The 15,374-nt window shown below is 51.4% G+C and overlaps 1 protein-coding gene across 5 annotated transcripts in view; it reads left to right on the top strand.

Annotated features, from left to right (window-relative positions):
• RGS3 (regulator of G protein signaling 3) overlaps positions 1–15,374 on the top strand; it is an 85,210-nt gene that overhangs the window by 17,295 nt on the left and 52,541 nt on the right. For 3 of the 5 annotated variants that reach the window (XR_008733891.1, XM_055720766.1, XM_055720767.1), the window contains 8 exons: positions 658–718; positions 2,684–2,774; positions 3,505–3,572; positions 7,662–7,743; positions 8,467–8,572; positions 8,851–9,190; positions 9,653–9,692; positions 13,903–14,093. Coding sequence is in view for 4 of the 5 variants with exons in the window: in XM_055720766.1 (XP_055576741.1) it covers positions 658–718; positions 2,684–2,774; positions 3,505–3,572; positions 7,662–7,743; positions 8,467–8,572; positions 8,851–9,190; positions 9,653–9,692; positions 13,903–14,093 (979 nt within the window). In the remaining variant the exon portion in view is untranslated. Of the gene's footprint in view, positions 1–657; positions 719–2,683; positions 2,775–3,504; positions 3,573–5,121; positions 5,281–7,661; positions 7,744–8,466; positions 8,573–8,850; positions 9,191–9,652; positions 9,693–10,181; positions 10,349–13,902; positions 14,094–15,374 lie in introns of those variants that run through there. The other 2 variants (XM_055720768.1, XM_055720769.1) reach the window with 2 other exon arrangements.

Raw genomic sequence — 15,374 nt, 5'->3', positions numbered from 1 at the left:
CCATACAGTCTCTTTCAAATGGGGCTGGCACAGCAGCGAACCTGCCACCTGCTCTGGCCACCACACGTGAGTGGCCAGGGTCATTCTCACGGCATGTCTGTGCTGGTGAGCACCATGCTGCGTGCAGGCTGGCAGAGAGGAAATCCTTCCTGCCCTTGCTGCTTTCTGTTGGCCTTGCTGCTGTTTGGTAGCCGTCAGCTGGACCATCATTTAAAACTCCTGCAGCCATTCGTGCCTGCAATGCTGGCTAAAGCCAAGTGGGGCTGGAGCCTGGCTCTGGGCTGGGGACATTCCCTACCCCTGGGGGCAATGCAGTGAGGAGGAAAGCCCAGCAGCAAGGGGTCTGGCACCTCACAGGCTATGCTGCCTGCTCAGGCAAGTGGCATCTGCCTGCTTGGCCGAGCTCCTGCTAACATTAGATAGGCTGGAGATGACCAGGATGCTTCAATCCAGCTCCTCCTTGCCCGTGCTGCAGCTGAGCCGAGTGGTTACACCATGCTTGCTCAAAGCATGGAGAGGGAGGCAGACCTGGGCACTGCCTAGCTCCCAGCATGGGCAGGGATGCTTGTGGGCTCCCTGCAAAGGGGTGCCTGTGGGGAGCTGATGCCTGGGGAGTTTTCAACAAGTGTGTGCTGATGGTCTCTGGCTCTCCTGCAGGCAGAGCAAACTGATCGGCTGCATGAGCTTTGGCGTGAAGTCCCTCCTGACCCTGGAAAAGGTAACTGCATGCCGGTGGGCAGCACATGGGACTGGGGCCTGACTCGTGCGCCCTTGGGGCGGGATGGAGTGCGCTCCTGGGGCGGGAGCAGTCTTCTCCCACAGTGGGACAAAGATGCTCTGAAGGTGCCCAGGGAGTCCCCTGGTCCCATTCCCAGTATGGGACCGGTGGTGGTGTGATTGCTGGAGGCAGAGGTGGGGAGGCTGTTGAAGGAGGGATCCTAGGATAGGGGACTGCCACTTGCTTCTGCAGGGACACAGAGAGTAGCAGCAATTGGGGGCACAGAGACTTGGCCGTAGCGATTGCAGCCGGGCTGCCTGGGGAACAGGAGATGGGGCCAGCCTCGCTCAGTCTGGCATGTGTCACATCCTTCACATGGCTGCTGGGTGGTGGCTGAGTGGGTGTGGTGGTGGGGACATGCTCCTCCTCCGAGGAGTCTGCCCAATTCCCTGTGCTCAGGAGCCAGGGCTTCACCAGCTGAGGTGGTGATGGGCAGAGGGCAAGGGCAGAGGGGAAGGGCAGAGGTCTCGGGCTGTTCCTGGAGGCAGCGATGCTGCCAGGCTGTCTCTGTGCCAGGGTCCACGTCCCCACTGCTGCAGATTTGGTCATAGTACTGCTGCCCCAGCCTGGCTGCTGCTTGGTAATACAGCTTTCACATCAGCTGGGTTTGCCTTCCTAAAGAAACCTGCAAAGCTACTGCTGCAAATGACTCCCGCCGACCCATTAAAACACGGAAATGTTTCATCCTCGCTGCTGGTGGTTAGGGGTTTCATCTCTGAGCATGTCCACTCTACATCAAAGTATCTCAGCTAGCTGGAAGGGTTTTGTGAAGGTCTTAATACACCATCAGAGGTGTGGAAATTTACTTCCTAGCAAGAGGTTAAAAAGGAACTATTTGTGGCAGTGACCTGAGAAGAGGGCAAGAAGCAGCTTGAGCAAGGCCTCCCCTGGAATTTGGACAAGTGAGATACAGCTTTTTTATAACAGTGAAGATAATTAGGCACAGCGGCTCTAAATTGCAGCCCTCTCCAGCAGGGACCTCTGCTCTGGTCATATTTGGCCTCCCCAGCGATGTCCCTTCCTTCTCAGATTCTGGCAGTGAGTTTCACAAAGTGTCATTGCATGTAGAGAGGACAGAGTGTTTGTGTGTTTGGCACCCACACACAGCATCCTACTTTCACAGGGATGGGAGGAAGATGCTGGGAGTGTGTGGTCCTCCCGGGACCTCAGCAGGGGATGAGATGAGCTGGCCTTGTCTCTTGGGTGCTGTGTCATGCTGAATATTCTCCCCTTTCCTCAGTTTCTTCATTGCGGATATAAACCACTCATTTTTAAATGGGCCCCTTCATCTGGCCTCTGGGAGCCGTGGCTCCTGCAACCCCATCTGACTCCTCAGCTTGGTCCCCAGGATGGTTGGTCCCTCTGGCTTCTGCCCAGCTGCCAGGGGAGCAATGGGAGACAGCAGCAGCTCCCTAGAAGAGAGGCGAGGGATATCCAAGGTCAGCTCTGTCCTCTTGGCTGCCCTGGCCACATGGGTATATGACAGGGGCAAAGGGAGCCCTGCTGCAGAGCACCCAGCACTGTTGAAAGCTGGTTTGGGCACCCTTCTCTGGCGATACGGCTGGAGCTGTATGCTCCCTGTGAGACTGCCAGCAGCTGCAAACATGATATGGACAGTTTTACTGGTGACTGGCTGTTTTTCTGCACCTTGTCTCCTTCAAAAAACCTGGAAGCTTTTTACTTCAGTGATGCTTGGTCCCTCCTTGAGGGGATAAGAGTTTTAGCAGTTGCTGTGTCCTAAGAGAAGGACTTGGCTGTGGCTCTGGGTGCAAGCAAGTATGGACAGGCTCTGCGTAGTGCCCTGGGGCAGCTCCTGCAACAGGACCCCTCTGGGGCTGCAGGCAACCAGACCGAGTTAAATGGGGGTGAGTATCTGTCCCTGACAGTTTCTTTCCACCCACCCAGGAGGTCAGTGGCTGGTACTATCTCCTCGGGGAGGACCTGGGCAGGACCAAGCACCTGAAGGTGGCCATGCGGCGGCTGAAGCAGAGCAGAGGTGCGTCTCCCCACTGGGATGTCTCAGGGAGTGTTGACAAGGTTTGGAAGAGGGGTCAATCTCATGTCTGTCCTTGTGCCAGCATGGAGCAAGCCCCAGCCCCATGGCACCTTATGTCTCCATGAGCACTCCTCAGCCCAGCGATGCCCAGTGGGCACCAGGATCCCAGAAGATCGGCATGGGGGAGATCCTGGCTGGTTCAACAGGCTCTGCACAGGCACTGAGCTCTCCCCTTCAGCCCTCACTGCTGCTTACCCATGGCTGCCTGGGTCACTGTGGGGACCACAACATTGCGGCCACATCTGTCCCTTTTGCTTGGCCTTTCATCATGCTGATCCCTGCCTCTCAGGCTTGGACTGAATCCCATGGCCAGAATCTGGCTCCTAGGGTCTGTGCAGGATGGTGGGGAGCATTTTCTTCTGCCTTGGTCATGCTGTGCTGCCAGGGTGTGTGTCGGCTGGCACAGAGCGGGGTGACACAGCAGTGCCTATCCCAGATGTGCAACCAACCCACAGCTGCTGCCACACAGGGCTGCCACAGCCGGGAGGAGATGTGCCCACGATGTGTGAAGAACGTATATACAGTGTGTAGATGGAGTGTGGAAGGAAAGGGATTGTCAGGAGATGTGTGCTGTTGGGCTGATATGGCCTTTCCCTCTTTTTATTTTTCCCTTCTTTTTTTTTCTTTCTTTTTTTTTTTTCTTTTCCTTTTTTTTTCCCTTCTTTTTTAGAGCTGATGCTGGGAAGTCAGAGTGCAGCAGAGGAAAGCCCAGATGCTGCGACCATGAAGCAGCTGAAGGTAGGTATGACAGGGCTATGACCCACCGGGGGTGCGAAGATGTGGGGTCCGGAGCTGGCTGGCAGCAGAACCTGCATGGAGAGGTTTCAAACGAGCCAAGGGACAGAGTATTAGTGAGGGTGATGCTGAGACGGGAGCTGTGTCAGTCTCCCTGTTGACACCATGGCTTTGATGGGCAATTAATTATCCCAATTGAGCAGCAGTTGGTGAAGGTGGGTGACGTGGGTAGTAACCCCACACTCGCTCCCTATTGCCATACAGGGACCTCCTGTTTTTCTAGCATCAGGCCCTGCCTGGCTCCGTGTCTCTGTGGACAAGTGCATCTGCTCTCCTCCTCCTTTCAGGGCCTTTTGCTCTGGGAAGGGAAAGGCCCATGGTGGAGCCTCGGTGATTTATAGGAAAGGCAAGGATGGGAAATGGGAACACAAACACATGGCTTGCATCGGAAATAGAGCTCAGCCGGCCCCGTGATTTATCTGTGCCGAATTCCGCTTAACTGCTTCCCTCAGCTGCATTTTCAGTTATTTGTTTTAAAGCGCAGGACTAAGCAAGACAAACAAAGCCAGCGCCCCTCTCCTCCCTTCCTCTCCAGCAGTCACCACTGACTTGAAAGATGGTGGCTGGGAAGGAAGACCAGTCCTCCTTCCAGCTCTAGCCTGGCGTTGCAGCAGGCTGGGTCAATGCGCCTGAAGCAGCCCCAGGCCATGCCTCCAATGGCTCCACCGAACTGCTGGGTCCCCTGGGAGCACTGGGGCTCCTTGTGCTTCCCCCCAGCCTCCTCTGGCCCTGCTGCTGCAGGTGCCGTACAAAGGAGCCTGGGGTTTGGGTTCCCTTGAGCCTTTCCTCTCTTTTCCATCCCCATGTGGGAGTGTGGAAGGTGCTTTCTTCTCCGTTGCAAGGCGTTCTTCTCCAAGGGGTTGTGCTGCGGTGCTGGCTGTCGGGGCCATGTGGTGCAGACTCACTCAGTCCTGCTTTGTGCCCTACTGCTGGCTGTGTTAAGAGTTTCTTTTTGTCTTTAATTCCAAAATTACACCATGGGTGCAATTCATTTGACCTCTCTGCTTCCCTCTCTGTGACTGTGAGCACAAAGCATCACGACATGCGTATCCTCTAGGTCTGTGCTTTCAAAAACAAACTCTGCTTTTTCTTTTTTTTTCTTTAAAAAAAAATCTCTCTTATCCTTTACAAGTGTAATGAGCGCAAGCTGTCTTTTTAATGAAGTGAAGCTCACACAGCCGGTGCCTGTGAAATGCTGCTTAAACATCCTCAAAGTGTTTGTGAGAACATTGCAATAACAAAGTGCTCCGTGCGGCTGAAGAATGCCGCGGGAACAAAAGCCACATCAACAGAGCAGGGACTAGGGAATACTAAATAGTTGACAGGAATTTTAATATAAAACTCTCTCTCTTCCTTGTCAGTTAGGGTTTTCAGGAAGCCCTCTGGCTTATCGTAAAGCGGCATACAGCACAGACAGGGGCTGGGGAGGTGAAAGGTGGCTTCCTGCCATTCTTCTCTGGAGCTGGGTTCCCATGGGCGGTCATGCCAGTTTGACTGTGGTTTGTTCCACACTCGTGTGATACAAGGAGATCGGGATTACGGCTGCTTCGGGGGACTGGATTTTCATGGGCTAACAGCAAGTTTAGGGTTTCCAGCCATGAACCGCTTCAATGGACTCTGCAAGGTGTGCTCGGAGCGGAGATACAGACAGGTCTGTATCTCCCATGGAAAAAGTCCATGTGCCAGCATGTGCGTGTGTGTTGCTGCAAGTTTCCGTTAAGTTTATGAGTGCCTGTGGGCTTTCTTGCCATTTCTGGGCTCTGTGTGTGCTGTTTCTAAGGTGTTGATTTGCTATGGTTATAATTTTTAAATTATGATTTTGGGAATATAAGGAAAGCATCTTCAGATAGGTGTCTCTGGCTGATCTCTGCCTGTTGCTGCAGTGTGTAAATGGGGATAGAGGGGGAGCATTTGCTGTGCAGCTTGGGGGTAGCATGCCAACGATGAAAGTGTTAAGCTGCGAGGTGTTTCAGTTTACCACTTGTTAGAGGAGAGGCAGGCATGGCAGGCAGCTAAGTCTGCCAGGCTGCTACTGTCTCTTTTTCAAATTGTTTTAATGTATTTGGAAATTGAGTGGTGCTTGAAGCTGGTTACAACCAACAGCAACTTGCTTTATGAAAAGTAGATTGCTGTGGTCTGTAAAAGCTGGTGCAAATTCTGCTGGACCTGCTCGGTGTACAGTGCCAGGTGCTGGTTTTGCTTGTGCCGGTTCCAGTCTCCTGCACTTTTGAACACAATTTTCCCTCCATCGTCTGGATTGGGGCTCCCGGCTCGTGGTCAGCTTTTCTCTGCGCTCCTGCGCTAATCTTTCCTGTCATGCTAAAGCTGCTGTGGGAGTCAGTGTATATTGGGAATTGCACAGAGAACCAGCTTAACTAAAAATACCCACTTCTTGTTGGGGCTATAGTGATGGTTCCTGCAGGAATGCTGCTCTGCTTTGTATTAATGACAACTGACTGTGATTTGCATCTTAGACCTCCTCAGTTCTGTATTTTGACAGTATCTTCTGTGTTTTTTGACAAAAATGTGGGTAGAGTGAACCTGTGCAGTGCTGGAGTCTCTTACCACCCACCTTCCAGCTTATGTCAGATGCTCATATTTCTTAATTCTGTGCACGGCACCAAAAATCGGTGTTCAGCTCCCTGTAATGGCCATGGTGGTGGGAGCTGAGGAGAGCAAACTGTCAACAGTGAGAAGCTGCTATTTAGTGGCCCAGGGAAGGTGTGTCTGTTGGTCGTGGACAAGAGCAGCCAGCTCAGGGAGAAGGAGTGGGAGACCTCTTGGTGCAGGGGAATCTTTGGGCTGGGAAGTGACCGTGGAGTCTCCGTGGTGGGAGAGATGCTGGGCTGGCTCCTGAGGTGCCAATGGTAACACTTCTGAAGAACTCAGATCCCCTATGCTTTGTATTTGAGGTGTGAGGTTGGTTTGAAGGTGTGGAGCCACAAGCAGCTGTTTGAGCATTCAGCAAACCCCAGAAAGAAAAATACTCAGCATAGTGGGACTGGACCTATTTTTTTGATCCTGCCAGGTCAAGACAGTTTCTCTTTCGAAGCCTGATTTCAAGCTGAGCAATCAAGCAGGGACAAGGGGCAGAGAAATGAAAGCTCGCGGTGTTTGCCCTCCCGTGGTAAAGGAGTGAGGAACCAGTTTCCCTCCTTGGCAGCTTCTGCTGAATTCCTTGTCTTCTCTCTGGCTGTTTGTTCTCAGAATAATATAGGTCAGATAATGGATTTTTTTCTTTTCTCTGTCATTAAAACCAGGATCTTGACAAATGTCTTGGGGGATAATCAGGTATTTACAGAAGCTGTCGTATTGAGTCACTGCTGGAAGCCAGCATCAAAAAATAAATGTAATTTTTTCAATAAGTTTAATGCTTCTTGAACCAGGAGGAGAAGCAAGCCTAAATCAACACAGCATCCATCCTTTTCATACTCAGCGAGACAAAACAGACTCAGCCCAGCTAATGGGGTGGTGCATACAGAGCCTGCTCCGGTGCAGATGCCTTGCAGACAGGAGCGTGTGGATCTTTGCAACTTCCTCTGGAGCAGAGGAGTGCTGCTATTTCTGTATTACCTGACTGGAATTGAAATGTTTAAGTGCCTTGCTTAGAGAAGCCGTGTTAGAAATCAGTGTCAGAGCCAGATTGCCAGGTTTTCCTTTCTAATGGCTTATCAGACCTTTCCTTACACTTGCAGGTGTTGTGAGTGGAGACTTGTGTGTGCTCAACAAACACTTGTTTTGTGGCATTCCTCTCTGTTGATCCTCAGCTTGATCTTTGCATTGCTTTTTAGCACCATTTCTGCCTGCCTTTGACTGCAGCAGGGGAGAGACCTGTTGTCCGTGGGGTCGCAGAGTGATGCCGCTCACTGTGATGGTTCCTTTGGGCTCTGCGACTGCTTCTAGAAATGCCATGTGGCTGCATTTCCAAAGGCTATGGGGCAATGTGTTGGTGAAAGGGGGGTGCTTGCTGATCACATGCAGTGGCTGCTTTCCCACTGAACAGGCGACTCTGGTGTCTGTCTTTTACGACAGATTACGATCCCTCGAGGAAGTGATGGGTTTGGCTTCACAATCTGCTGTGACTCCCCAGTCCGGGTGCAGGCAGTGGACTCCGGTAAGAGATCAGATCTTTTTTTATCCCTTTTGATTTGAACGAATGACTGCTCCTTTTTTACTTCCCAGTGCATGCCGTGACTCAGAAGCTTCCATGCCTTGCAGGACTCTGATTAATTCCAAGAAACTTCACTTATTGAATGCTCTGTCACCTCTAATGAGGTCGGAGGCCACTGGGTTAGCGCTATGTCACTGTTTTGGCGGTGTGTTGCAGTAATTTGCAGAGATTTTGTTTCCTTCCCTCTCCAACTTGAGAACCTGAGTTTCCTCCCAACCTCCAGCTGGCTGGGAGACATATGGAAAGCATCTGGTGTGTGGGTATCAGACAGGGGCTCAGAGGGGAGCAGAATCATGGGAACCCTCAGTTGCCTGAGTAAATCTTCTTGGTGTGGACCTGTGGGATGGACTTGTGTCTGTTGTCCCCTGGTGCTCCCCGTGGCACACCAGGAAACATGGGAAGTTCATACAATAGCTCTGAGAGAACATTTATGACTGTCTCAGGTGCTGTGTGGTGCATGCATGCATGTTGGAAGTGAAGCTCCAGCCTAGCTGGCCCCACTTTATTTTCAGGTGTGGGTGTTAGAGGAAACAGATTGGGTTTGGAGGAGTGAGTGGTGCAAGCTGTGAAGCTATTTGGGTGCCTCCTAGCCTTAGGGCTTCTCCTCCCCCTCACTCTCAGCTATCTGTCCGGCAGGTGACTGGCATTTGTCTCTTCTCTCCATAGGTGGCCCAGCAGAAAAGGCAGGTCTGCAGCAACTTGATACAGTGCTGCAGCTGAATGAGCAGCCTGTGGAGCACTGGAAATGTGTAGAACTGGCACACGAAATCCGGTGAGTGTTCACCCAAAGCATCAATGCAGGGCTCTGGAAGAGATAGTTTGAGGGAGCCCAGGACAGGGCAGCAGATTATTTCAGTGACTACGGGAAGGGAAAGGCTTTGAGAGGTGCAGGAGACTGGGAAAGTACTCTCTGGAGTAGAAGAAGGAAGGATACAGGGGCAGAAGCATTAGAAAAAGGAAGGACTGCAGGGCTGATGGCTGTCTGAATGATATGGGGAGCCTCACTCCCTGCTGCCCCATCTCTGACCTGCCCCATGCCATCTCTTTCAGGAACTGTCCCACTGAGATCATACTACTGGTCTGGAGGCTTGTCCCGCAGGTCAAGTCAGGGCATGAAGGCATGATCCGCCGATCGTCCTGCAAGTCTGCCTACGACCTCCAGTCACCACCCAACAAGCGGGAAAAGAACAGCACCATGCCTCCGCGGCCCGAGCAGCGCCGGAGCTGCCACATACTGTATGATGGGAGCGATGGGCTGGTGCTGAACAGCTGGGAGAGGTACACAGAGATCGGCAAGCGGAGCCAGAACACCATGCCACCCCTGTCCCGGGTCCCCTCTGCTGCGGACCAGAACTATATCATCTTAGCGCCTCTGAACCCAGGGAGCCAGGTAGGGCTGCTTTCCAGCCTCACGCTCAAGTTACTGCATGTGGCTGTGGTCTGTGCTTGCTGGATCCTCTGTTGGCCCATGCCTCAATCTTACTGACCATCTTCTGTAATGTTTGCTAGAGCATATGCCATTTTTACAAGCCAGACGTGTCCTTTGGTCTGGGGGGGAGCTTTCACTATTTTCCTAAAACATCTTCCACTGGGACTGAGAGCTGGGGTGAATGACCTGCTGCCTCCTCTCAGGGCTCACTCTAAGGGTCAGGATATGGGAAGCGCTTTCACTACATAGGCCATGGTGCAAGTAATTGCTCTTATTTTCTGCTGGCAAAAGGATAAAAATGATTTTCACTCTGGAGTGCTTTGGCTTTGCTGGGTTTGGCATGCTAAAATTTGCAGCTGTTTATTGTAAAGTCTACCTCAAGCCTGCTGCAAGTGACTCTCTTTCCTGGGTTGTGTCTTACAGCTGCTGAGGCCTGTTTATCAAGAGAACAATGCTGCTGTGGGTAAGTTGCTGATGTGCTGAACATGCTGCTCAGAGCACCCAGCAGAGCTAGACGTGGTTTTCCTAGCACTGTTGAATCCTTGCCCTTAGCCCTGCTGTGCTGCAGTGGAGTCCCTCATGTTATGAGGACAGTGGCAGAAGCCTGGGGCTTTTGGGTAGATCATCTTTGCACCCTGGGTCAAACATAAGAACAAGAACCCTACCCGCCGAGCCCAGAGGAGAGCACAGCTGCTCATGTCACTGGATGAGCCTCATGGTAAGAAGGTCGCTCTGGGAGGTCACAGATTTGCTGAAGGGAAGCTGGTGGCCAGGGAATTTCCCTCAGGGGCACGATAAAAGCATGAAGTGTGAAAGTGCTAAGCATTGCTGTTGCGGCGGTTCCCCAGATATGTCTGTGGGCCTCTCCATGACGTGTTTCCCTTCTTGCATGTGATGCCTTGCTGGGGGGTGCTAATACCGTGGCCCCTGCTTTGAGGTTCATTTTATTACTAAGGGAGTGAGGGTGGTCGTGACTCAGATTTGTACAAACAGTAGTGCAGGCTGGTGTGCCAGATTTGGGGAATACTCGTTTTCTGGGCTCCTGCAAGGTTTCTGGCAGATTCTGAACGAGCTTTCCTCAAAACTCCTTTGAAACATTAAACTCATTTCCTACAACAGGTATGCTGGGTTTCCCTGGAGAACCAGGCATAGTTGGGTTTGTGGGAAGAGTGGGATGGGGTGTGTGGCAGGGCTGGGGACTGCATGAATCCAGGTCCATGCAAAACAGCTTGATTTGGGAGCTTTGGGAGGCTGTGCTTGCACCCGGGTCCGTTAGGATGCCTTTAGGGTGAGCTGTGTGTCTATAGAAGAGCTGACCTAGGCATGATCTTGGAGGAGTGTCTTTAACTCAGCAGTCCCTCCCTGGTGCGGGCACAGCTAGAAAATTTCATGCTGCCTGTAAAGGTGAGGCAGTGTCCATAGAAGGCAACACGTGGGGCTGGCAAAGCCATGATGGGAATGCTGGGGAGCAGGAGGGAGCAGTGTGGGTCCAAGGCCCCTGTGCTTTGGATGCTCCCAGCTCTGGAGCTCTGCAGCCAGAATAATTTTCCACAGCTCAGCTGCAGGGGATGTTTTGTACTGTGGGTAATTGCAACTCTTTCCTGCTGTTTGTGGAACCTGTGAAAAGATGAGCTGGACCATGGGGACTTGTTCTTATAGCCGAGTAGAATTTGAAAGACTTGGACTTCTTCCCAAAACAAATTTTAGTGTTTGTTTTCAGTTTATTTAATGTTAAGTCTTAAGAGGAAAGAATGCAGTAGTTATCTTGAGCAGTGATTAAGTGTGGCAGCACGAAGCTGGCCGCCAGTCACACAGTGACAGGAGCAGATGCTTTGGGCAGGCTGGATGCATTTCTGTGCCAGTGTGCAGAAAACAGGACTTGTGCAGGTGATGAATTCCTCTGATAAAATGAGGTGATTTAGGGGTAAGAGGAAAAGCAGGTCCTGAACAGCCCAGACAGATTGTATCAGTCCTGTGTTGAGCTGTCTCTCGTGCTTTGATGTTATCTGGCAGTGCAACCATGAAAAAGGGAAAAGAGAAAATGCCAGGGCTGTTGCACTTAGGGGTGGAAACAACCTTTTGGGTCACAAGGGGCACCCCCCCGCAAAGGCAGGCTGTTAAAGCAAGCAGTAAACAGCAGGTCTGGATTGTCAACAGAGTGCAGTCTGGCTCTGCTGGCATTTATCTGAAAGTAAATGTGCTATTTCCTAATACTTAATGGAATATGTAATGTTGGGTAGGTTCATGTATTTGCTTTGGACAAGACCTTATCTGCTCTGAGCCATGTTCACAAGTGTTTTGGCTCATTTCTGCTTGGGAAGGTTATGGGTATCCGTTACAGTGCAGAAAGCTGCTGTGGTGGGAGCAGAAACTCCTGGGGCTGGGTGGCTGAGGGGAGTGGTGCTGGGGGGTCTCTGCTGGGACACCCCTCTAACAGGGAGCGGAGCTGCAGGAGCCCTTCTCACTCATGTTCCTGAGTAATTGCTGTGAGGGAGAATGGGCTAATGCTTTCACCTGGATATGGTAAAATCCAAGTGGAGAGGTCTGCCTGCAGGACCTGAGCTGGCTTGGTTCGTCAGATTCAGGAGGCAGGAAGGAAATTCTTTGATTTTTCAGTGGGGCTTCTTTTGAGGAAGGCATGGTTAGAGAGTGGTTAGAGAGACATTCAGTTCCTGTTGGAGTTGTTGTCTGCAAGTTTTAGGACAGAGCACAGGTCACTGGTGCCCAGCAGGACATAGTCTGGGGTTAAAGGCTCTTGGAGAACATGAACCCGTCCCACCTTCTGTCCCGAGCACGGTAGGTCCTGCTGCTGCAGCGATAGGAGTTTGTGTATGGCAGGAGAGATGTGCACTGTGAGCCTGGGGACATCAGGGATGACCAAAACGGGGGTCACCAAAGAATGCCAAGGCCCTTGGGCCTGATGGGTTAATGTCAGTAATAGGAAATATTTCACAGCGGCTCCCCTCAGCAGCCGTGCTGCCAATAGCACACTTAAGAGCAGAGCAGCCCAGTGGGCAGCTGGGCAGCAGCTCCTTTCTGGTTCTGGTCCTGTGCGTTGGTCTCATCCCAGCTCCATGTGCTGGGAGTGGGGAGAAGGACACATAAAGCCATCCTTAGCACTGCTGCCTCCAACAGATCACCCACCAAACCATCCAGTTGCTCACAGCCAGTTGTGCATATGGGCACCAGCTCCCAGCAGACTGCGATGCTCTAGCATCATTGTGCTGGTGCTGAGAAAACGGTGGTTTCTGTCCAGGCAAAGCATCTTCAGAGCACTCTGTGTCCCATGCCTGTGCTTGTGACACAAAATGCTGATAGGAGCTTGCTGGATGTATTCAAAGGCATTCCTCTAGGCTGGGGGGAAAGGACTTAGAAATCCTATATAGCAGCAATTGCCCGTAGGAGAAGGAAGGACTCACCCACGCAGAAGCTAGCAGGGAACAATGATAACTGTTAATAATTAATCACAGGATTATCAAATATGTGAGAGATTCTGCAATTGGTTTGACGTACCACCTAATGTCTCTGATGATGCAGACTGGCCAGAGTAGGTGGTGTTGGCTTGTTGGAAAAAGTCATAGCTCTGCTTGACCAGCTGAGGTAGGAGGCTGCAAAGGAAAGCTTCTGTGTAATCCCTCCTTTGAAAGAGGATAACAGCTTTCTGCAATGAAGAGGGACAGAATGAAAAACCAGTCAGGCTGCTCAGACTTTATCCAGCACCAAAATGTAATGCTGAAAAACAGTGGATGATGTTGTGCCAGCCTCATGCAGAATGAGGTCATCCTTTATAAATACACCCCAGCATCTGAGTAATTGTTGCATCCCTGGGAGCGATTTGGAAAGGCATGGATTGATCCTATGTGCATGAATGTGTTTATCACTTCTGTCCCTTTTTCTGACACCTCCAAGTATCTTCTGGAAACTGATTAACCCACCACCCAGCACCCCCTGGTGTGAAATTCCTGCCCTTTGCTAACTCCCATGCCCAGAAGCTAGAGCAGGAGGGCCTGTGTGGATAAAAATGTCCCAGGGTTTAATTTTCCAGTGTTCCCCCACCCTAAGTTAGTCACAGATGGTTTCCTCCTCCCTGGAAAGGGAAAGGTTCAGTGGTGCAGGCAGGTATTCCCTGATGGTGGGAATCTCCTTGGTACTCCTATGCTTCTAAAGTCATGTTTGGGGTTGTTCTGTATTTCTTATTTCATCCTTTCGGTACTGGATAGGGAGGTGCATATAACAGTACCACATCTCTTCCTCCAAAGTACCGTATTCATAAATTGTGCAGAAGGCAGTGTGCACCCAGAGACAGATGTGCTGGCCTGCAGCTGAGCTTGCTGTGGCTTCCTTGGGTTTTAGTTTGTATGTGTATAGGTGGGTTTTTGCTGCTGGTGTGATCCAGTTAAGTCCTTGGTCCAGCAAGCAAGTAGCTCTTGAAAAGAAACGTCAAGGGACATCTCATTTTGCATTAGGAAAAATGAAGTCAGTGTTGTTATTTCGTGAATCCCTGGGAAACTTTGATAGCAGAGTGACGAATGTCCCTGCTGCTCTTGGCTCCAGCTATTCCCCTTAGGCTTTACGTGCCCTCCTCCAGCCTGCGAGAGCAGGAACCGAGCTGGCAGTCCCAAAGGAGCTCTCTTCTGATTCTGTGTCTCCTTCTGCTTCCTCTGTCGGTCCAGGAAATGCATGTAAAGGGAAATCACACATGGGGTCTGGGAGAAAGTCCAGGCTGATGAAGACTGTGCAGACGATGAAGAGCTACGGGAACTACCAGAACTGTACCATAGTGAGGCCACACATCCCACACTCCAGCTATGGCACATATGTGACGCTGGCTCCCAAAGTGCTGGTGTTCCCTGTCTTTGTGCAGGTAAGCGCAGCTGGAAGCGAGGTGTTACAGATCTGATGCAACCAGCGCCCAGCACAGCAGGTTGTATCAGAGCTTGCTGCTGTAGGTTGGGTCCAGGCTGTCATGCCGTATTTTCCAGCAGTATGTACCATGAATGCATGGATCCCCTGTCACCCTCAGCTCTTTCTTCTGGAGCTGGCTATACTCAGCAGAGCGTTGGGTACTTTCTCAAAGGGAATTGTGCCCTGCCCAAGAGATTCTCTGTTGGAGTTTTTTTCCCTTCTCAACTTTCAGATCTGGTCCTCGGGTAGTTGCATGAGTCAGGTAACCCAGCTTCTGGGCTTTAGCAACCAACTTTATGTCACTGAAGACCAATATGGTTTCTTCCTGTGGGTTCTTTGAGCTGTTAATTATAGCATACTAACAAAGATTTTTTTAGTTTAGCTGGTGGCCAGCACTGAAATCATGGGCAAGGTTCCAGAGCAGTAATGGCTTAACAGAGGACATTCTCAGTCCCCAGTTCCATAAACCATTTTCTTAAAACTTAGCTCTGGATTTGGCGGTAGTAGCTGTAACTACCTTTGTGTCTTCCATTTTGTCCTTCATGTGGTCAGAACCCCAGAAAACCTCATCTGATCCTGTATGTTTAAGTACATGACTGATGGATACCTTCATCTCTGAGACTGTGGGGAACCATCTGGCCTCCCCGCTACCAGCAATGGCCCTGTCATGTCAGCTCAGACCGGTGCTTTCCTTTGGGCTGACACCCATGATCCATGTTACCTGTCACCCCGGCCTGAGCCGGTGGGCTGCCTGGAGACAGCTGTGGGGCTGGGCTGGTGCTGGGGAGCAGGCTTATGCTCACCTCCATCCTTCCTGACAGCACCCAGGTGGCCGTTCGTGTTGGCACCAGTGCGTTCACAGCCCCAGCTGTGTGCACAGTTTGCCTTTGGGTAGGAACATGACTGGCACCTCTGCCTCTTTACTCCTAAAACTTGTGTCTTAGATCAAGCCTGGGATGTTTCTGCCACTTCAGGAACTGGCTTTTTATGTTTTATGCTGTCTCATACTGCAAAGCCCCTGTGGAGGTCCCCTCGCGTGCCTGCTAGCCATGCTGCTCGGGAAGATCCTGGGCTGGTTTTGCAGGGTTGGTTCTGCAGTCAGGACAACTGAACCTGTCCTGTTTAAAACTCGGTAGCAAATATTCTTAAGGGACGTGAAAACCTAACGTGCCACTGTTGTGGTTGTGTTTCCTGCTAAAAAGCGCCCATAAACCTGCACAGTGCAGAACAGTTAACGTAC

This window comes from Falco cherrug, chromosome 9 (assembly GCF_023634085.1).
Source record: "Falco cherrug isolate bFalChe1 chromosome 9, bFalChe1.pri, whole genome shotgun sequence".
Taxonomy (NCBI): Eukaryota; Metazoa; Chordata; class Aves; order Falconiformes; family Falconidae; genus Falco; species Falco cherrug.
Note: the sequence above shows the minus strand (reverse complement) of the source record. Positions and strands in the feature narration are given on the sequence as shown.